At 46.5% G+C, this 23,437-nt stretch overlaps 1 protein-coding gene across 12 annotated transcripts in view; it reads right to left on the bottom strand.

Annotated features, from left to right (window-relative positions):
• CASZ1 (castor zinc finger 1) overlaps positions 1–23,437 on the bottom strand; it is a 203,611-nt gene that overhangs the window by 159,861 nt on the left and 20,313 nt on the right. For 5 of the 12 annotated variants that reach the window (XM_058854850.1, XM_058854859.1, XM_058854853.1 and 2 more), the window contains exon 2: positions 8,593–8,736. The exons of the other annotated variants lie outside the window; for them this stretch is intronic. In XM_058854850.1, the coding sequence (XP_058710833.1) occupies positions 8,593–8,626 (34 nt within the window). In that variant the 5' untranslated portion in view covers positions 8,627–8,736. The remainder of the gene's footprint in view (positions 1–8,592; positions 8,737–23,437) is intronic. 12 annotated transcript variants of the gene reach the window in all.

Below are 23,437 nucleotides of genomic sequence, written 5' to 3'. Positions count from 1 at the left end.
AACAGCCCCTGAAATCAGAAGATAATCTGAAATGGACCTTCACCACTAGGAAGTTCCAGACCTCTACAAGGCTCCAGAACAAAACCAAGAACCTTCTTCAGGAGCAAACTCCAAACCTCACAATCACCTGAAGACTCAGCGAAGAGGCAAATTTGGAGAAAAAAATGTATCACACTGTCTTGAGACAGCTTTCCTGATAGTAATTTTGTCTTGCTCCAAGTTGACCCTCTCCACTAATCACATTTAAGTAGTAGGAAAACAAAGTGTTCCCTTACAGAAAGCCTAATTGAATGGCACAATTAAGTGCAGAGGATGGCCAAGCCCCCCTTACCCCCCAACCTCTCCCAGGCCAGGGGCACCACAGCCCCTGTGTTCTGTGATCAAAAGAGGTGGCCTCTGCCACAAAAGCCAAACCATCAACTGTTTGCATAAACTACAAAAAGATGCATCTCTCTTTCTCCCAATACCCATCAACACCCTTTTTTCTTCTGCTTTGCAGTCTCTCTCTTCCTCTCTCTCAGGTAGCCAGCGCAGAGGAAGCTTCAACTGGTCTGCCCTGGGAACTCTCCTAATGTCCCCTGACACAGGGAGCACCATCAATTTACACTGTTCCTTTAAGACGTTATCTTTTAATTTGGTGCTTCCCCCTTTCCCTTCTTCAACTAACTGATTTATTAGTTTACATCTCATAAATTGTAACCCCTCACCTCCCCCTTCACCCTCCCAGATGCCATAAATCCCCTTCAGGGCTCTGACACCCTTCTGCATGTGGTGCAACCCCCTGCCCCCCAAAGTCACCTCTGAGTCCCCAAGGAGTGTGGGGCTCATTTGCTGGGGGCTTGGTCTAGCTCGTCTCAGCAGCTAATCCCTTGGGTGGCTCCTGTCAGATTATTAATTAGCTAAAGCGGATCGGCCCTGGAACAACATGCGGTTGGACTTCAGATAAAACAGGACAGCAGAGGCTTGGCATGTAGTTCTTTAAAGGGACTTTGTCCCTTTTTTTCTTTTACCTTCTCTGGGAGTGGGGGGAAGAAGAGGAGAAGGAGATGGGCTGCATCCACAGCTGCTCACAGCCCCCAGCAGTTTGTCACCCTGGTAACAGGGCTGTGCTGTTCAGAGTAGAGCAAACACAGGCCTGGAGGTGCAGAGGACAGGAATGGCAGGTATCGTCCCCATCCTCGCCCTGTGGCAGCTAAAACTTTTCCAGACAAGGTTTATGAACCTGTTCAGGGGCATGCAGCACTCAGCTGGGGGCGTCTCACTGCTGCTCAGTGTCGCCTCGCTTCTGCTGTCCCTTGTCCTCTTGCTGCTCCCTAGGGAAAACCTGGTGTTTGTACTACCCCAAAAAATGAGGCAAAGTCTGTTCCAAGGGGCCACAGCCATCCTCATGTTGAGAATAGGTATTTTAAACAATAAGCTGTCCAGTTTGTGTGGCAGTTTTTAAAGCTCCCTTTCTCATCCTGGGCAGGATAAAAAGTGAGTGGTCTCCTATGCATTACACTGGAAATCTGCAAGAACGAGCTGAAACAAGAGTCAGCACTACAGATGCTGGGGAGCAGCTCACCTCCTTGCTCCCTTCCCACTTTGGATTGTTTTGACTCAAACCGATGAAGCTGAAATATTGAGTCACAACGGCACTAAACTTCATTACAAGCTCTTAACACAGATTACTTAATAAAAAACAGGCTGCTTTAATTGCTTTTCCCCCATTAGCATTTCTGGAGGAGAAAATTTTGATTAATTTGAAGATGCACATTTCCCCTACCCCTGGTGCTGGCCTGTGAACCAGACCTCCTTCCCACACCAGCACTGTCCAGAAGAGCATCCCAGACAGGTGTAAATTGCACCCAAATCCACATGACTCTGAAAAACAAAGGAACTAAGAGCCTGGATGAACAGATGGGAGTAATGGTGTGAAGCAAACAAGGGGAAGAAAAATCACCCCTCCTTTCTGGTGAGCCCATAAAAAGTGGCACAGGGGAATGAGGAAGAAGCAGGCAGAAGAGGATAATAGGAGGACAGCCAGTGTGGCAGGGCTCAAAGAGCAAGGACAGAAGTTGGTGGTGACTTGGTGGGGTCCTGGGAAGCACCTTCACCTTTCTCTGCAGCTGAGAAAGGAGAGGCGACTCTGCTAGAGGAACACTGTGTGGGTTTTCAAAATTTGGACCAAAAGCCTGAGAGCTCAGTGCTCTCCAAATGCATGTGAAATGGTCCCTGTTCCTTGTTCAGGCTCTGCCTGGATATTCAGTTCTAAGGAAGGATACCTGTTCTTTTCCCCCAGCTAGTCTCCCACAGGTTAGGAGCACTAGGAAGCCAGGGACAGGTGACCCCTCATGGTCCAGCAGCTCTCTCTGGGCTGGGAAAGCCAGGGATACAGAAGTGTTATGGGCAAAGGAAGGAGCCTCCTGGGGGGGGAAGGCAGAGCCCTGGGCTGTGCTGCTACAGCAGAAGATGCCAAACAGCTCTCCTCACTTTATTCCTGTATCAGGGATCAAGGATGTCCAATTCCTAGTTCCTCAAATATGGATGTAGAGAGGACAAACTCCCTCTGCTCCATATCATGTGTGACCAGCTCAGGTAGGATCTGCACTGTTCCACTGCCAGATAGCCCCAGGTAAAACAAGTCTACCAAAAAATCATTCCTGGCTTTCAGGATAACTGGCTTCAGCTCCTGTTGTAACTAGCCCTGGCAAGGAAGGATGGCAACCAGGTTCCTGAGTAGGTTTTTCTCTAGATCAGCATACTTCAGGGACATGGTAATCAAGTAGAAATTGCTCCTATGTGACAACTCTTGTCAACCTTGTAAACCTTCATGTTTTTCTTAAAGTCTGAGATCTTGCAAGTTATGTAAGATTTTTGTTCTGTAAAACCATGTGTGTACAGTGCTATCCCTCCCTTTGCTCCCTCTGTTCTCCCACTTTCAGGGCACAGCAACCTGAAATGTGATCTGTGTGCATGCTGAACCATAGAAACCTTGGTATTATTAAGTCTTATAATTGCAGGGAGGAGGGGAGTAGCTTTTGACTTCTGGAAGGACAAGGCTAGCAATATTGTTGGTTCATTTTACTTTCAAACTCCCCGTAGTTTGTCCTCTCCCCTTTTCTCTTGTATGTTCTATCAACGTACAGCTTAGACAAACTCAGCAAGAATCTCAAGAAAGACACTGGGACAAATTGTAAGCTGCCCTGACAAAAATCAGGATAGTTCTGCTGACAAGAAATGCAGCTTTGGTACATCAGTAGATGGCTTACCTGTAGCTCTTAATAGTTAATATATAACTGCAGTAATAACAAAAAAGAGCCTCAGCATTACCACATAATTTGTCAGAGGCAATACGCTAAAACAGCCTTTCCATATTCAGCTCAAGTAGTGAGATAAGCCTCACCTCCAGCACTGCCCATAGGCTGAGCACCAGCCCTGGAATGAGCCCCCAGCAGAAGACATCAGAGAACAGCTACCATTCACTTTACACTATTTGTTCATTTTTAAAATGTTTTGGTTTTATCTACAGATTTCTATGATCTACATTTTGAGCATGCATTTCCCTCGAACACTCATGTGCATACTTAGCACTGATTGCTCCAAGTGCTTTCCAACTGGTTTTCCTTGAGGAACTCTGCAGGTCAGCGTCCCTGCTGGCTGAAGAGCTGCCTGATGGGCAGATGGATGGTGTATATGCAATCCCTACCAGAGCTGAATGTATTCCTAAATGTTAATGGAACCCTGCAAACCCGCAAAGCGCTATTATTATTTTTTCAGCCAGCTGTTTCATCAGGGCGTCACAGAACTACTACCTGTATCCCAGCTCAGAGAACTGCTGTTGGATCTAGGGACAGGAAGAAACACTGTTGGATGGTTAAAGGAATCAGGAGATCTGGATTCTCCTCCCAACTCTGCTTCTGAGTCATTATTAACATAAAATCAGGTTTGTTACATCAGTGAAGCTTGAGTAAATAAACCACAACTCATCACTGTGTTTTATTTTGCAATATTTCAGTGGGTTCCTCTCTACAAATAAACACTATTAAAGATCAGTGCAATTGCAGGTATGTGGGGAAGGAGAGAAACGAAAGCATCTGAACAAGGTCGAAAAACCTTTATGAAGAGCAGGGCAAAATCTCAGCTTTTTGGAGGATAATGATTTTTACAGGACAGGCATGTAAAAAAAAGGCAACCCTTACTTGGAGACACTAAAAGACAAATGAGTCATGCCTGCAGGTCTGAAAGAGCTGATGGGAAAAAAATATTGGGAAACATCCTAATCCCCTTCTGAGGAGCCAAGGCTGAACTCCCAATGCCACTGAAGTTTATGGTAAAACTGGTGCTTGCTTCCCTAGCACTAGGATTTAACCTCTATAAATTTCAAATGTGAAGACAGAAGCCTTAGGAAGGAGATAGCCAACTTCATAAGCAGCAGTTCCAGGAGACTGAGGACATCACAAATTCAAAGGAATGACTGAAGGTGACAGGGAAAGCAAGGTCTGAACCCATGAAGGCCTGGCCCACTCCTGTCTCCTCCAGTACTGAACATCCCTTTATCCATCTGAATTTTTGGGCCAGGCTGGTCTCCAGTGTGACAGTCACCCAGGCAACTGCCAGCCCCCACTGAAGCCCTGGGCTTCTTTAGGGCTAAGCTGCTCCACATATGCACACATATGTGCTTGCACCTAACTGCACCAGAGGCTCTGTAGTCAGGCCTCGTTTGGCACTGGGAGGGATCCTGTTCAGCCGACTTCCTCGCTGCCAGAACACCTCTTCAGCTTTTGCCCCTCGAACAACATTTTCCCTCATGAGTAGGTGCAAAAGCACCAGCTGCTGGGCACTGGAGAGCTTCTGGAAGGGCTTTGGGCTGCCCTTACCTTTACTTTGAAACTTACTCATTCCATTTCTCTCAATAGCTTTATAAGTGCTTCCTCTTTGAACTCTGGCATCAAAGCCCTTTCCTGAACATTTGAGACCTTAGACCCCATCGGTGGACTTCACCCTCCATCAAAAGGTTATATGAGCATCCGCTGCTATCCAAGTAAGCAGGAGGTGCTAAGGACCTTAGTGGATCAGTCTTCAGTCCCATTCCCAGACCAGATATGGTAAGGACAGCTATAAGGCCTGCCAAGCACATGATCCTCTTTCCCCTCCTTTGACTTCCCCCCATTCAGCTTTCCACAGCCGCCAAAAAAACATCTGATCGAAGGCCCGGGGGAGGGAGTCAGAACTGTCCAGTCTGGTTATGAGTGAAGGTCATTGATCTAGCGCAGACCAGGGATGCAGAAAACAGAGGAGGGAGGGAAAAAACCCTCAGCGAGACAGAAGAGAGGGGGTGAGGCAGGCAGAGGCAGCGCGGGAATAAGTGCAGGGGAAGGCAGCGGAAGTGGCTGAAACATGGTTTCACACTCCAAGACCCAAGGGCTGTTGTCAACCCGTCCTTCATGCTCACATCTTGTCACACTAGAGGTCAGGTCTCCCAAGCGTTCCTGGAGAGCTGAGCTAGCCCATATGGCAGGCAATATGTTAACAATATGGATCAGCTGCTCGTCAGGGCCTGAGCAGATGGATGTGACAACCCTGTTCTTACCCAGACAGGCTTTTAACATCTTCCCTCCCCTCCACTCAGCCCTGCCGGAAGAGCTCTGCCCGGGAACCGCGGCCTCCAGCCTACCTGAACTACGGGGCCACAGGTCAGGACAAGCAGCATGGAAATGTCTGCCTGGCTGTACCTAGATGGAAGCAGGCAGGATAGAGCCCCACTCAGACCAGCACCAGGCCAAGCCTTTATCCAAGGATTGTGTGCTGCAAATGGAAAGGCCTCACTGTAATCCAGATATGTGCTATTAACTCCTGAGCAGGGTGATACAAGAGAGACTGTATTCAGATATATGTATATGCCATGTTACCACCAGATGCCACACTTTACAGTCTAGACTGAGTTTTGTAACTGCCTGGGAAAAATTTCTCTCACAGAACATGTAATACATAAATAGATGTGTATTTTAATGGGCAAGTTAAACTCCTCCTGGCAAAGGTAGGCAAGTCGATTTCACACACAGGTGGGTAAATTTCCACAATGATTTTGCAAGGCTGTGTCATATTCCCCAGCCCAGCTCAGGATCTGAGCCGTCAGGGCTGGCTGGGCAGGCCCAGCTGCACTTCTGTGGAAGGCAATGTTCCCATCTCATTCCCTTTGCAGCCATGCCCATGCAGTAATCCCAAGGATCCTAGCAAAAATAATGCCACCAGTCCAAGCTAACCCCCAAACTTAGCTTTACTTTAGGATTTAAACAGGGGGGAATACCTTGCAAATTCAAACATAGACAGAGCAGATATTTCTAATCCCTTTCCTACACTTTTTCCAGCTTTTTTTCCCCCTGCATAAAAGTCTACCTTCATTAACTAAACAAGAAAACTCCCTCCAACCCTTATAGCTCTAGGACTAAACAGCCAGCTTGTTCTTATAAACAGTGAAAAAGCAATCACAGCCTAGGGATGGGCTATGGAGAATGTGCAAACAGCCTCTGTAGCCCAACATAAATTGAGCCTGTTTTGAAAGTAGAAGCCATACAACTCGCTCTAGGGCTGAAGACTGGAACACAGGGATTTCTAGTCCAGAGCACGAGAGATCACAAAGCCACATGCCTGAAAGGCTAAATGCATCTCCTTCACTGCAGTGATGTTTGTAGAACTAGGGAGACCTCAGAAAACAGCTGCAGTCCAGGAAAGTATTTATATTGTCTCCAATGAGCTACTGTCCCTCAGAATGCAGCCCCTGAATGACACTCAGCAATGCACCCGTACCAGTAGGTACTGGCAGGAGACAAACATGGAAAAGGATAACTGATTTGCAAGAACCTGAACCTCAAGGATCAGCACTTAAAGAATTCCTGACATATCAGTCTCCTCCTCTTACCTTCTTGTCTCAGAGGTTCTGCTCATCCCAGGTCCAGGTCAGATGGACAACACGGGGTTTTTAATATCAGGAGCTACACAAGCAGAAGCCTGTGACAGGGGTCACAGGAAAAGCTCCTTGTGATGGAAAAATCACCCAGAACCTATTAGGCAGCTTCCTCAGCAGAGATTTTCCCCCTGAATGTTTGACCTCTCTAAAGAGGCACATAAGGGTGTTTGGTGGAAAATTCACCTGCTGCAGTCAAACCTGAGAATTTGTCTCTTATTTCATAAACCATCTAGGCTCTTCATGTTTCTTTACCTTATTCCCTCAGGCAGAGCTCCTATCTGGGAGGCTGTCTTGCCTCTGGAGGCCTGGGAAGGCATTGCTCTAAAAGGGGACACAAGCACCAGAGCAGCTCATACAGGGATAAAGGCCTGAGTTCGCTACATTAATAGTTCAAAACCAGGTTTTCCAAATAAAGCATGCCAGATGCTGGAGGTGTTTCAGCACTAGGAAGGTGTGGGAAGGCACAGCTCACCCCCATCCCATCCTGAAGTACACTCTTTACTGGCAGACTTAGTGAAAGCGCTCAGGTCTGTAGGCTCTGAGCACATGGCAAGAACTAAGACCTGCTGAGCCCTAGAGCAAAGAGGCTGTTGCTCTTTCAGGGAGGGCTAGGGCACTCAGAACATGAGTAAATTCCTCATTTAGTCAGCAGGGACAGCTGGAGCTCCAGACCAACATCTGAGCCCTGTGACTTTTCTCATCTCCCCTCTTGCTGAGCCAATACAGTCTCTCCACCTAGAACCTTCCAGTTCAGGTCTCAGCTGCACCTGTGACTCACAACAGCTTTGGACACACTGCTTTGCCCCAGGTATCATTTATGGCACAGCAGCAAAAAATAGAGGAACATGATGATACAGAATCCCCTCAGGCACTTCAGTTGCTGATCTTCATTCAGGCATCATGAGCATTTGATGATGTCAGCACAGCATGGAGAGGGCCCCTGACAATACCCCTCTGCCCTGCAGAGCACATGTGATGTCATGCAAGGGAAGACACAGTGAGGATCCTCAGCCCCTTCTACCTGCAGCAGTATGACAGTGCCACTAGGTAACTCCCAAATCCCCAAACCATTGAGAAGACATATATTATCCCCCTGTTGTGTCATATTTTATTTTGCAGAGAAGCTGTGACAGCAGCCAAGCAGAGAAGAAAGTAAAACAGCTTTCAGAAACACAGAGTCCCACACCCTCACAACCTCTCTGAGTTACCCACCACGATCACAGACAGCCTCAAACTCCTTTTGTGAAACAAGTCAATCAGAAACTGTCCCACACAATACTTACCCAGGGGACTCCTGTGCACACTGCTCAGCCAACTGTTAATACTGCACAGCAGCTGATTGGGAAGAAGGAGGTGAAGAGAATGAGCTGCTCAAACCAGCACTCCACTGTGTCAGCTGGGTGTGTGTACAGAGGTGGGCAGTGATAAACCAGGCAGGGGTAAACCAGTCCTACTTGTAAGCCAGCCCAAGCCAAACCAACATCCCACCATGCATTTACCACCTAAGCCACCGACTTCCCACTGCTTCTTCAAACTTCATACGCTAGCGATTTCCTAGGATCTGGAATGAAGGCTCTGGAGAGCCAAAATCACTCTCTCCAGTCCTACTACAGAGCAGTTTGATCACAGAACAAAACTAGTACCTTGCATTGAGAAGTCACAGGCTTCAAGGTCCATTCCAGTGTACAAAGCCAGAAGAGAAGTCAGGTTCTTTGTTTTGGAGGTGGTCTCAGGTGAGGACAGTATGAATTAGAAGGCCTCCCTTCACTTGGTGAAGTCTCTTTTCCCTGAGGAGAGTTTCAAAAGGAAATGAATATTCCCTACTGAGCAGTACTGAAGCTCAGGTGAATCATGAGCACAAGCAGTGACGCCAGCCTCAAATGCTGCAGCCACCCACAGACCTGAGCCTTTGGTCACACACAACAGGCCAGCAAGGCAATGCATTTCATACCCTGCTGAACACACTGCATCCCCATCTCCTTGTCTGCCAAATGTGGTACTAGCAACTCAAAAGCCAAGGTACAAACCACCCAGGTTGACTATTCAGTGGGCCACACACTCCAACCTTCCCCAGAAAAAAATGCAGGTCAGTCAGTGGCAGAAGCAGCCTATAGTACTAGGCCACTTATAGCAAAGACCTCCCCCCTGCAGCCAGCTGAGAATTCCTGCCCATGTGATCCTGCGCTGCCATCCCTCCTTTGGGGGCAACCCAGCAGCACAGAACTCCTTGTCTACCCCCTCATCAGACCTCATACCCAAAAATGTTACACATACATACAGATGAGACAAAAGAGAATTATTATTTGCAGTTTAGTGAAGTCCACAGTAATTAAGGGACTTGTCAAAGCTCACTTGCCAAATTTGAGGCAGAACTGGGAACTATAGCTAAATCTCTCAAATTTAGGTCTAAGAGCTGGACTGCGAAAGTCCTGTGCTCCTTGGGTGCATACTGCTACCTTTGCAGCAAGTTTCACCCTTCTCCCTGCTCTCCCATGACAGTTAAGACAATTCTCTTCTACTCCTGTGTTGAAGGAAATTAACAAATGCACAAATTAAAATAAAAGAACTTTTACCTTACTTCCAAAATTATAAAATGTCTTAGCTCCAACCTTTGTCAGAAGCTCAGAAGCTTCAGGCTCTTCTATGAGGTGTGATTTGTAGACTGGAGGGTTCTGTTGTTGATTTTTTTTTTTAATTTCCATCAGACAAAAATAAAAGAAGCAAAACAAAAGAGGGTTGTTGAGATCAACTTGTGATAGGTGTCGGGCCAAAGAAAATGGAGCCAAAGAAGTCAGAACCCTGCAACCAGCAACCTTTGTGTCAATTTAAGCAAATATTGTGGCGTTTCCATGGCAATCCCTGTTTTGAATACCCACTACACTCACTTTTTAAAGGGCTTTTCCTGTTTGTGTTTCAACTTCAAAACCTGTAAATATTTTCAGCCTTAACACATCCCGAGCTCCCCCAGCCTCTGAAATGAGATACTATCAATGTTCTGTCATGAGGTCTGCTGTCTGCAGCACCCCAAAGCTGTGAAAATTCGTGGCAAAGGCAGGTTGGCAACCCAGGACAGCTGGGGACAGCAGAGGCTTGGCTGGCCCTTTGACACACTCTCGGTGCCAGCCTCCACAGCTGTAGGTACAGGAGCCTGTTCCATGCTTTTCCAAAACTGATGAGTGAAAAGAGCCATCGCAAACATTCAGCAGCGATAGCATCAGCCTAAGGCGAGCAGCAGACAGCAAGTATTTTGCCAGTCTCCTTCCATCCCACTCTGCCAGCTCAGGCTGCCTCTTACTCGCCCCTCCAGCTGCAATTTCTGCTGGGAGGCTCTTCCCGTGACCCGCTCAGAGCCAGCTGCTCACACAGCCCCAGCGCTGCCCCCTGCCCTGACCTGCCTCTCCTCCCTTCCCTTCTACCTGAGCTGAACTAAGGCTGTCAGTCACACTGATTTATGGGCTGCTGTGTCATGTGCAAGTGAGAATGAAGAGTCAACTTTGTCCTCACTTGCAACCTGGGCTAGGGTGTAAATTGCCAGCAGCCTCTGCAGGTCCCTACTGCATTGCTCCATCCCTCCTCCACCAACACAGAGCCCATGGGGAAAAGTCCTGGGGAAGCAGCCCGAGTCAGGTGCTGGTATCACTTGTTACATCTGAGCATCGGAAGCCTGATGTTAACCCTCTCCCCAAAGAATAAAGCTGCCTCTGCATCTAATGCTGGGTTGGGGGGCAGGGGGGGAATTTAGCATGCATGGAGGTGCACAAAAACACCTTCTGCTGCACTTCAGAGACACATTAAGGACTCTCATCCCCAGGTTCCCAAGTCTGAAAGCTTCAGCCTGTCCTGCTGGAATACAGCCCTTCCTAGCAGCCCTGGGAGTGCACTGGTTAATTCTGAGTTTCCTGGCTACAGTGGATTTGTGCCAGGCCTCCAATGTTAGCTTAGTGTAATTTTTGGGAAGTCAATTTCCTTTGGGTTTTTTGTGGGGATTTTTTTTTTTTGGTGGGTTTTGATTTGTTTGTTTATTTTGTTGTTGGGGCAGCTTTTTTGTTTTTGTTTTTTGTTCAAGGTCTTTTCCTCTTTTAGATTGAAAAGTAGGAGCATTTGAATGAGCGTCAGGATAAGGCTATATATCCATGGGCTGTAGCTTCCCCAAGAGCATTTTATAGACACAATGGTACTTGCACAGAACAGCCATGGAAACAAATACCAAGTGATTTCAGAAGCTCTTATGCCGAATGCCCACAGAGGCAGCTCCTGGGAGCGGTCCTGTCCTTTCACCATCGCTCCTCGGTCTTGACCACCTTTCCTGCAATTCTGGGTGCTTCGGATACCACCAGCAGATGATGCACAATGCCTGCTGTCCTGGCCAGCTTCCAGCTCAGGTAATTACATCCTACAGGAGTTTCAGCTGGATATTTTATCCCTTCTTCACTTCCGGCCCTGAGCTGCTTCAATGGGAGTTGCTAGAACTCTATCTAGATCCACCCCGGACGTGAGTGCGTGGAGGGAATTCTGTACATCCCAACAGGACCCAAGAGCCCGGTGTTTCAGCAAACAACCTCTAAAAACATGTGACAGCATACCTTCTTGTGTACATCCCGTAACACCCCCACCTAAGAACAAGGTGCAGTGCTGGGAAAGCAATTGCACTACCACACCAGGAACCAACAATTTCTGCGTGCACGTGCTTAGCACTGCCCAACAGAGAATGATCTGGGACATGGACACTGGCTCCTGTCCTTTGCTCAAGCAGGAACTCTCCTCCCATCATCTCACAGTCTTGGAAAAGTTAAAACTTGTGGTGGCACTGGTGTGAGGCTGAAGACAGAGCTGCTGGTCAGCCTTTGTCAGCGGCATTACATGCTGCAAGAGATACAAGTGAGGCTGAATGTACAGGAAAAGACGCAACAGGTTTAAAGCACCCATGAGAATGCGCCTAAGTTCTGGTCCAGGACAGGCCAGGTCAACAGATGTCAGTGTCTCTGACTCCTCTCATCACACTGCCACTGAAACACCATGAGCAGGAAACACTGTCTGGGTGACACTCGCCAATCCTTGATAACACGTGCTCCAAAGCGCAGGTAAAGAGGCGGGTCCACCTCCCTCCCGAGGGAGCAGTGCTTTGGCATTCTCCATGGCCACAAGAATTCAGAACCCTTCCAAGCTGTCCAAGACATTTGGAAACAATCTGCTCTCCCACCCTCCACTCAGGGCAGCCTAAGAGTCCCCAGACTTGTAAGTGGGCTCTACCAAACCTCTGTTTCGTGCCCGCTTTGTCTAATTCTTTCAGCAGATTCTGCACCAGATGCTCACCTGGTGTAAAATCAGTGCAGTTTCGGTGGCTTTAGTGAAGTCATGCCAATTTAAATGAGTTGAGGATCCGGCCCTCCAAGTTACTCGAGTTGCCAGTTCTTCCTTTGGATAATCCTGAGGGTGATTTCACAGCAAGCAGCAGCACAGGCCCAGCCAGCCTGGCAGGATCAGCTGTGCTTTCCTACCTCTCCTCCACCCTGCCTGCCCCAAGTCAGGCAGTCCCTGCTGTGAGACCCTGATGCAGCAATGCTGGACCCATCATCATCTGCTTTGTGTCATGAGTTTCCTTCTCTCTGTTGCTTAATGAGAGATAAATACTGCACAGAGTAAATTACTCTGGGCTTTGGATCAAGGTTTTCTACTTTCTTTTTGCAGGAGAGTTCTTGTCTTTATAGGGCACTGTGTTATACCTTGCCAAGTTATTTGGAAAGGGTGCTGGTCATTTGTCCAGCAGCAAACCCCAACCAGTTTAGGTTGACTGTGACACAGAACGTCTTTATGAAGAAACTAGATACTGGTTTCCCCTCTCTCTGCTCTCACCAGTCTCTGCTCCAAGAAACATAAAGAGCCCTGCCTGGCAGCTACTGAGTGAGCAGCTACGAATCCCTTCCTCATCCCCAGTTCCACTGTTGTCCTGCCATCCTCACCATGTCTCTGTGTGAGGGAAGCAGGCAATACAGGCACAGGGAGCGTGGCAAGGCTTCAGCAGCCACTGCATGCGCAAGAACTTTACATGCTTTGCCCTCACAAGTCCTTTGCTATCCCCCCAGAGCAATTTTTTAGGCAGTAGCGTGGTTGCATTCCCTTCTCTATCTCCTAATAAATATCATGCTAAGCAAGATGAGTATCTTCTTCCCAGACCAAGCAGCATGACCCACTTTTTGAATCAGGGCAGATGCAATTGCAATTGGGCCCTGGAGTCCTGGACCCCTCCCAAAGCACAGAGATTTTGTAACAATTACAGCAAGAAGCAGAAGGAATAGGAAAGTAATAAGTGATCAAAGAGTGCAGCGGTGGAGTTGAAGCTGTGGGGTAAGTACTGCTCCTTGCCACCCTGTGCTCTGGCATTTTCCTAGGACACTGAGGCACTTCCTAGGACACAAGAGCTGTGCGCTCATTCACACAACATCTCTCCTCCGCTGCCACAGATTACTCAAAAGTAACAGGTCCAATTTTAAACTCTGGCTAATGGCTCAGGCAATCCAACTGTTGCCCTCCCTGCACATCCACCCCGATTCTTCCCCTTCTTTTTTCCTCTCCTCACAGCAGAGCAGGAATAGAGGATTCACATTCCAGCAGTGCAAATCCCCCCTTGCACAGAAATACACATACAAATATCCTGCCCTGCCCCAGTGACGGCCTTGAGGCTTTTAACAAAATAGCTGTGCCCAGTGTCCCAGCCCTGACACCTGGCTTGTGTGACAACTTCCGAGTGGTCCATGAGCCTTCAGGGGTGTCACCACCTCTGCTTCCTTGCCCCCAAGTCTCTCCTGACCGAGGTTTCAGACCTGTTGTTCATAGTGGGGAGGCTCAAGCTGGGAACCTTTACAGGTGCAGTAAACCCAAGAGCCCCTGCAGAAGACTTGTACTTTTTTAGCTCAGCCTGGTTCACTAGAGAGAAGGTGGCTGGATCTTGATCCCAGCGGTACTATTCTGTTTGGAGATGCTCCATTTTTCCACAAACAGCTCTGTACTTTCCCAGATGTAGATGGGATCAGATTCTGACCCAATGGGCATGGAAAGCAATTAAAAGGAGGTGGGGTGAACGCCAGTAGTGCTTTCATTGCTTGAATCCACAAAGAAAACTTCCCTCCCAAGGGAGCATTAAGTCTCCGTGGCCAAAAGCATATAGAAAATTCCATACCAAAGAGGACAACATGCCTGTGCCCAGACTGGATCCTGGGCCATTCTCAGCCCTTGGGGCACACAAACCCACGAGCATTTGTGCCTAGGGGTGCTGGGACACCCACCAAAGGGTCACTGTCCTGAAAAGCTCAGTGGGAAACTCACCTGTGAAAGTTACAGCAGAAGCCCATCACTCTGAACGAGACAAGACTGCTGTGCCAGGCTTGTACAAACAGCAGAGACAGCACTCACCCCAAAGCAAGTCTGACAGACAGGAACAACAGGCAGGGAAAGGAGCTGAGCCACTGTTGAACACTCAGGAGTTCAGAGCTGGCTCTGACTTCCAGACTCTGAATTTCTCCCCTGCTCCCTGCCTACCTGCTGGAACACACCACCATCCAGCCAACAGCACAGAAAAACACACTAATGGGGGCTCTGACCAGCACCAACAGCTGCCTTTGATGTTTGACACAGTGAGATAAAGCAAAAGTAACTTTTAAAGGATTTCCATGACATATTTTCTTCCCACTTAAGTAAAGGAATTTTAAAAAGAAACAGAAAAAGAAGACCCTTTCACCCAAACTTCAGAGATAAAAAGAGAGGGAAAAAAAATCTTCATCTTAATTCAAAATCCTATTTGATGTGTCGTGGCATGAAAATGTTTTTCACTGCATTTTTTCAGTGTGATCTCATGCACCCTGCAAACGGGGTACGCCCAAAACACCAGGTATTTTATGGGACACAAACAGAACACAAACACACAATTAAAAAAAAAAAAAGGGATTGGTAAATATTTAAATTAATCTGAGCTGGCATCTGTGCAGCCTCCCCTCCCAGAGAGAGGGATGTTTGCAGCTTTGAAAAAATAAAAGTGAATAACATGACCTTTTCCTTCATGTTTGTTAGCTCACTGCAGCTTGGTGAGTTGGGGCAGCACAGGCACCTCCCAAATGAGGTCCATCAAGTGCAGCTAGAGCTGCTCCCCTGCCTGCCTCAGGAGGCTTGAGGGGACAGAGCTGGTGGGGGAATTGCTCCAGCCTGTTTGCAGTCTCACTCCGTAATGCATGGGTTTTGTTGTGTTTGGTTTGGTTCCTTTTTTCTTTTGAGTTTAATTGTTGGAGGAGTTTATGAAGCTGTTTGCCAAAAAACAATCGACTCCAGGGAGCCAGCTTACACAAAAAGGGTGTGTCGCCCGAGTGAGGCTGTGGAGCCATGGAAACCACCACCTTTTGCATTTGCCCAGGTGAAGCTAAAGCTCGGTGGATGTCTTGTGAAATCAGCAGGGATCTGCAAGGAAGTCAATCACATACACTGCAACTGTGCAGTCAGCACTCAGAGCGATGGTCCTGTTCACCGGCACCAAAATCTCCCTCTCACAAGCAAGGGGGAATGTTCACACCTTAGTACAGATGGTTTATCTCACAGGTCACACAGACACACCAGTGAATGCACAAGGTGTTCCAAGCATACCTGGAGCACCTGCGCTCCTGCAGGTCAGCAGGGGCTCTGGCAGAGGCAGTGCTGCCCAGCAGCACACACAGAGTGCACTGGCAAAGCTCACCCAGATGCTTGTGTGACCAGATAACTGGGAATCTGCATGCACGTGTGAAGAAAGGGCACCCCTGCAGCACAAGAAAATATCCCAAAAACGGAGATTGTGCTTTAGGTACTCAATCTGATCTGCAGGAGAGCAGCTGGTAGTGGCGGCAGGCAGGGGATGGTGAGGGGACAAGGGGTGTCCCCCCACATTTCTCTGCAGCAGTGGGGCATGATGACTGTGCCACACAGGACCTCTTGTCCAGACACAGATGAGCATTTGGGATGGCGATGTTTGTCTTGTGGGTGGCTGAAGAGGGACCCTGGCTGCATTCTTCTCAGTCTTAGAAAAGAAAACAGAGAATTCCTCAGGAGCACTGGCTGCTGGCCTGACTGACAGAAAACAATCCAGCAACAAAGCGCAGAGAAGGGATTTTACAGCCACACAGCTCCTGTGCGTCTGCTCCAGAACTCTCCTGCTACCACTGGGAAACGGAAGAGTGCTCTGAACTGCGGCTCTTTTCAAAGGGGTAATATCCATTATTCCCCACTGCCAGCTGCTGAAAGTGTGCTGACGGCATTTCAGGTTACAGGATCTCAACCACTCTCGTGGAACACAGGCAGGGAAGTGAGCTGAGGACAAAGCCTTACCAAGCCAACTCCTGGACAGAGTATTCTGTGGCATATGGTATAACCTGGGAAAAACTGAATGGGCACAGAAAGTCCACTGGAACAAAGTTTAAGGATCATCCTCAAAATCAGAGCTGGCCAGAGCCAGGTAAGAAGTCAGAAGTTTCTCTGTCTGGTTTGACTTCAGCGTGCCACACTAACCGTGGGATGATTTACTCCTGACGCTTCTCTTACATGATGCCAAAAGTGCCTGACCACAAACCCCACCAAGAATTAGTTCCCGTGCTCCATGAACCCTGCAGAGAGGAGTACTGACCCCTCAGCACAGGAAAGATGAGGGCAATGACCTTTCCCTTGGTGCAGGGAAGGAGGGAAACCTTGCAAAGCCCATCACTACCTTTATGATTCACTGCTGGCCTCCACATACATATTTACACAAGATCCAAATGTGTCACCATATGAAATGACCTGGCTTTTCCCCTTTCATTCCCTGGCCATTCCCCAGCCCTTCGTTCTCCCCTTTTGTTCAAGAATCCCAAAGCAGGTGCCAGATAGACACTTGTGAATTACTGTTTAACTGGAAGGTCCTCAGAGTGACCTCCCAGAGAAGGCAGAACATGTGGCATGGGGCAGGACTCTGGAAGAACACCCAAGTCTTCCAGCCACTGTATGCACCTCTAGGCTGTCCCTTGGCTTAGCCCATGGCCTCTGCAGAGCCTGCTGTTCCTGAAGGGCAGCTGGAGGGAACAAGGGGAACTCCCTGGGCAGGTTCCCCCAAGGGGGACTATGGGAAGGGCCCAGCAGATCCACAAAGCAGGAAAATGCTGGTAAGGCTTAGTGCGTCAGCCTTTCTGGCATCGACCTCCCAAACTCATTCAAATATTTCCCTTTTTTTTAATTTAATGTTCTCTATAATTCATCTGTCCCAAAAGATAATCAATAGAGGCCGTAATGAAAATTTGAGCCATATTTTATGATCCGCTGCAGGAGAAAGGGCCACATCAGCAGGACTTGCCTTGGCTTCCAGCATCATTTCTGTGTGCATTCACCTGCTCACTGGCCAGATTCCCCCCTCCACACACCCAAGGCTGCTGACAGGGGCAAGCCCTCCAGGATAAACTTCCACCCTTTCCTCCAACTTCAAATAGCTGCCACTGGGTCCTCAATTGAAAATGTACATGCGGGGGTAAGAGAATTTCCTACAGAGGTGTAAAGAGCTCTGACCCAGTGGCCCTAGGGAGCCTCCAGACCATCCCTCAGATTCTCAGCTCTCAAACAAGTCCTATGACCCTCTACAAGGTCCATGGGGATATGATGACCATGTAGCAGGATATGAAGAGTTACTTCAACCCCTCCAAGAAATGCCATAATCCCTGGCACTGCCTCTTAGTCAAGCCGGGCTTTATGCTTTTCCTCTCCCAAACATGAGGGTAGTCACTAATGGGGAAAGAAGAGGGATTCCCCCAGGAGCCACCTGAGCCGAGAACCAGCAGTGCTGCCCTGCAGCCCTTCAGGGCTCCCACCATTGACAGTAAAGACCAAAGAAGCACCTTTGGGCTCCCTGTTTCATGAGCAGCCACACAGTTGCAAATGAGGGATCATGGTAAGCTCAGTACTGTCCACTTGCAGACACTGAACATTAGCAAGCACAGGAGCATATTCTGTAGCATCACTCCAGCAAAACACTCATCTCTTCTCCCTCCTGTGCACTATCATCTAGGTCTGAGTCCTACAGATACATCCAAGCTTTTGAATGATTTGAAAACAGGACTCTGAAATCCCAATCACTGTTTGTGAGCACCACTGGAAAAACAAGGAGAGAAACACTGCAGGAACCTAAAGCACATTCTCACTTTTACCATAAAAATCCATGTCCAGTCACTAGGACTGTACACCTCCATATCTAGTTCCAGGGGAAGCTCAAACTTCCCTTTTCCCTTTTAGGCACAAATACTACAACTGCTCCCAGATCTATCCATTTTATTATAGAACGTATTAATTTAGGAGCCATGCTGACCTTGCCCAAGTGGGGAGTGGCAAGAAGAGGCAATCATGTCTCAGTACCACCTACACACTCTGCTGTGTTTTTTTCAATCCACACTGTAAATCCCAGAGCACTCCAGAGCACCTTGATCTATCCTCCCAGCACACAACTATCAGGTTTGTTGGTTTTGCACGTGCACGTGGATGCAGCCAGGGCTGAACGAAGGCAAAAGCCTTGGTCCTGTTCCCGGAACCCTTCTCCATCTCAGATTCCCAGCAGCAGGTTCCCTGTCCTCCCTTTAAAGGCTGGAGCATATTTCACTGCCTGAAGCTGCCGCATCTGCAGGGAGCCGGAGGTAACAAAACCGTCTTTGATTTGGCCAAGGGAAAAATATCAGAAGTGAAAGGCCAGAGTGAGGAATTTATAACAGAAGCTAAGGCAGCAAAAATACAAGTGCCTGACCAGAAGCTGCCCTCCTTCTCAGCATGTCATGTTGTTCAGCTTCCCATGTGTCTTGAAGGGGCAGGATGTTGCAGAGAGCCTAGCCAGAAACACACACGAGTTTACTGACACCCTCACTAGACCCCTGCACAGCATCAACCTGGAGGCATAAACTGCAAATCCAGGAAACTTCTACTCACCCAGAGGTGCAGGTGGGAATCCTGTAGTGTGTTACTGCTCAAGACATTACTTCAAAAATGATGTAGCACATCTGTGTAGGTATAGTGATGATAATTTACCTCCCAAGATAGAAATGCACTCTGTCCTGGTTGAGCAGACTGAATCCCCACAACCAGCAGTAGCAAGAGCAACAGTTGAATAATCCCACCTTTCCTTTCTCATGGAAACTTGGAAATCAACCATCTTTAAAAAACAGAACACAATAATCAAATTAATTGTTGTTTCCACTATACAAATGTGGTGACAGACTTGATAGACTTGATAGACTTGAAAGATGTGGGACTTAAGGACTCTGTAAATACAGAGAACATGGATAAACAGCTTCATGCTTTAAACTTACACTGGAAATGGGACTGAAATGGGACCCAAGCTGAACTGGGAAAGCACTGCCATCTCTGAAGCCCTGTGTCAGCACTGCACAGAGCCATCGTCCTTTTTTAATCCAGCTGCCAGCACAGCAGTGATAGAGATACCTGCCTGCGAGAATTCACAGAAAAGCACGCAGGGCTGTAACGTGGCTGTTGCAGTCACTGCTAACTTGCCCCATATTTGAACTGGTGACCCTTACTAATATCATCCAGTCCCTTGATATCCTCAGGGAGCAATCAGCATGTTTTATTAACCCAGCCAATTTTGGAAGTGCATAGGCAGTATTCTAGTTATTTGTTACAATTATGCAATATAGGTCCATTTCACCCATATGCTTGTGCTCAAGTGATGTGCAGCAGAGCTTTCTGCCGTCAGACCGATGGCACAAGGAGCCCAGGGCCGAGCCAGCCCTCGTGTTCTCGGAGCACAGAAAAAACCCAGTGTCTACAGACTTGCAGCAGTGATATTCCAGCCTAATACAAAACCCAGGGATCTCCACAATCAAATCCATGTTTTAAAATTACATGTTTCCACCTATTGGTCCCTGGACTGAACTAATGACTTTTGCTAGTTCTAAAAGCAATTTATTTCACTGGTAAAAAATGAGCAAGTGCATGGGAACTCAGAGACATCCTCAGACTTCTGACATAAAATTCCCATATATGCAGATGTATTTGTTGTCCAGTTAAAATTCCAGCTTTACTGCATGGCATGCCACAGGAGAATTTTCTGCTTCACAATGAAGGTGAGAAAATAAGGAGTTAAAGTAACCAGACCAAACCTAATAAGCAATTTAGTCAAACTACAAAATTTCTGCCTGTGTTATAGACACTAGGTTATCCCCTTCTTTGCTAAATAAACTTCTCAGTCTAAGGGGAAAGTGCTATTTCCACTTAATGACTAGTGTTTTGTGAGAGGGGTTAATTTACTATTTTATTTTTTTTTATAGAGGACACCCTACAACAGGGAAGCTGCTTAGCAGGGGATCAATCCAGGACCAGCTTTGGTTACTATTTGGTTCAGAGAAAGACACACTGAAAGAATGATCAGCAAGAAAAGAAACAGTTTTCTGCCTCCTGAAATAGGAGGAGAGTTTGAGTGTAGCACCCCAACACACAGACTCATGAGTTCAGGTGCCCTGTGAAGTAGCAGAGAGTCCAGTTCTAGACCTGCTTGCTCTGCTGTACAGGCTGGATAGTTATTTACAGACCAGAACAAACTACTTACAGACAAAACAAATGTACAAAGTATGTACAGTTACAAAATATGGAAAAAAAATCTATTAAAAATAAAAAATAGAGGAACTAAGAAGAAATTAATATAGAGAGAATTTTTCAGGGATGATAACTAGAGGAAAAAATGACATCTTTTTAGTAACCAGTATGTACCTGGATCAGGAAGCAGCCATAAGTTCTGGTTGCATTCCTGGGAAAATGAGTTCCCAGCATTGAGCAGAAACCCAGTGGGAAGCAAGAATGCCCTATTAGGCAAAAGCCACTCAGCCCTACCATTTGCTGGGAAAGTTTTAGGTGAGACTCCTTTCCCCAAGTCTGAGTGAACTGCTTTTTACTTTGATGAAACTCAGCTCTGTTTCAAAGAAACCAAACCTGAAGGTGACCATTGCTAATTTTTTATCATCATTTTATGAGCATGTTAACCTTCATTCACAAATGCTCTACAATTTCCTTCTACTCATTTTTTCATCTGTGATTAACCGCGTTTCAAAAATATGGATTTCGAAAAAATGTGTGCAAGAAGACACCTCATACAAACTTGTAATGGTTTAATACAGAGCTATCTCTTTTCTACAAAATCCACATAAAAATAAGGTTGTTACCAATTAATTTGAACTGAACCAAGAAAACTGTTTCAGTGCAGACTACCAGTTTAACTGCCACACCTCAAATCAAACACATATAAATGCTTTATACATGAAAGGCTCTACATTATAGAACACAAACAGAACATCTACCTTCTCCTCCTTTTCAGTACTTATGCTCCAGATTTCTTTTGGGAATTGATATATTGGACAGTGTGAAAAAACTGTTTCACATGTGCATGTGGATGTCACTTTGCTCTCATGTCTACAATACAAAGTTTGGAAAACTTGTTTAAGGTAAATGCTTTCTCCTCCAGTTCATCGTTTATGGGATATTTTCCTTTCAAGATTTTTATTCACAAAGATCCTCTTTTGTTTTCCTAAACCCCAGATTTTATGGAGAAAACAGTCTGCCCTAAATCATCTTCAGGCAAAGGAAAGCTGCTTACAATGTTTCCACTTATTGCACACACATAACTCTACCTGGAGATTCTTAATCTTCACCCACCCAAGATTAAGGCAACACAAATTATGAAATCGATACTGATACACAGAGCAACATCTATTACAGTTTCAATGTTTTTGTTATATTTTTTTCTAAACTATTAAAGCAGTATGATTTTAATGTGGTTGTTGTTGTTTATGCAACACAAATTCTCTGTTGTTTGATGCTGTGGGTACTTATGCAAATGCCCCATTTTCCTTATAGAAATCTTTCCTTTGACACCTTATGTGAGTAAAGAAAATATTTGAGTGTTTGCAAGATAAGGATCCATTTATATTTACGGCTCCATTACTGATCAGAAGGCAAAGAGCGTCCTTATGGTGGATATAAATTATAGTTATACTAATTTTAAAGACCCTTACTCTCTGTTCTAGTGATGAAGCAGAAGAGCTTTCAAATAAAGGAGATTCTTCTGTCACAGCAGTTTCAGTTCCTTTCTTTCATTAATCAAAAGCTAGCTTATAGATAAATATATTTTCTCTCTACATGCATGTCTGAATACCTCTTTGAGGTTTAACACTCCTGCACCTGATTCAAGCACAACAAATCAAAAATCATTTTGCCACCAACTGCAACAGGCATTTCCAGAAGTTACATCACACAAGTCACGCAATTAAACTTTAATGAAAACATAAAAACAAAACCACCAAGCAACCCCTAGTGCTTGCTTTATTTTTCATACAGTCATAAAAAGGCAGGACATTAAATTGGAAGATCCTCTGGCTAAAGCTGCACAGTAAGCAGTTTTTTCCTAAAGAATTCCACCTCTTTACTCCCCTGAATCAGCAGAGCCAGATGGAATTTCTTTCCTCTCTTCCTTCTCTGTGAAAAGGATGGACCGCTGATAAAACTAGTAACCCATGAAGATCGCTTCCCCGAGGTGAGATGGCTGCTGCCAGGAGTTCTGCTCTTGTGGGGGGTACAACACTCTCCCTGTCCACCAGCTGCTGTGCTGAGCCAGCCCCTTGAAACCAGCAGCACGGCTGGTGTTGGAACAGGAGAGCTCCTGACAGCTCATGCAAGCCAGAGAAACAGAGACTGTTACAGCAACTTGAAATGTTCATACACATTTGTGTTATAAAATGTACAGACCCGAGTCTTCCAAATGTCTCAGCACCTGCAGCTTGGGAAGGTTTCTGCTAGAGCTTTAAGTGTTTGCCTTTAGCTTTAACACCTCTCCACAACGGGTGCCTGAATCTCGATATGCTGCTCCTCTCTTTCAACCTCACCCTCTGCTCATTTATTTCCACACCTGCAAATGATATCCCTTTAAAATCAAACCTTTTATTTAGCATCTGCTTAGATCATATCATTTGATGAAAGGTAACTGGGGTTTACACAAGGACGAGGGAACAGAAATGGGCTGTCATTTCCAAAATACAGTTAGGAAAGGCAAAAAGGAAGCAGCAGAATCATCACAATTGGATCATAAAAGCCATTAAGGCGCTGAACTAGGGAGTTCCACTGGCTCCAGCTCATTCATGGCTGCCGAAACAGGACTTTGCACAGTGAGGAGTAAATTCAAGTTTACACAAAGTAGGACAAGTCCCGCTTTCCTGTGTCTCTTTACATCCTTACATCTTTACATCTTTTACATCTTTAAATCCTGTTAGGATTTTTCTATCTTCTAGAGTTTGTAACAAAACAAACCTACAAATCAAGATAAATTTTAGAATGTTTCACATAAGAATTTACCTGTCACCATGTACTTTCCCTACTGTAACTCTTTTGAAAAGTGAGATGATCAGTTTGTTTAAGGGTTTTGTTTTTCTTGAACTAGTCCCCTAGATCCGGACCCCAAATACT

The sequence above is a fragment of the Poecile atricapillus genome, chromosome 22 (assembly GCF_030490865.1).
Source record: "Poecile atricapillus isolate bPoeAtr1 chromosome 22, bPoeAtr1.hap1, whole genome shotgun sequence".
Classification (NCBI taxonomy): Eukaryota; Metazoa; Chordata; class Aves; order Passeriformes; family Paridae; genus Poecile; species Poecile atricapillus.
This window is presented reverse-complemented; position numbering and strand designations above follow the sequence as displayed.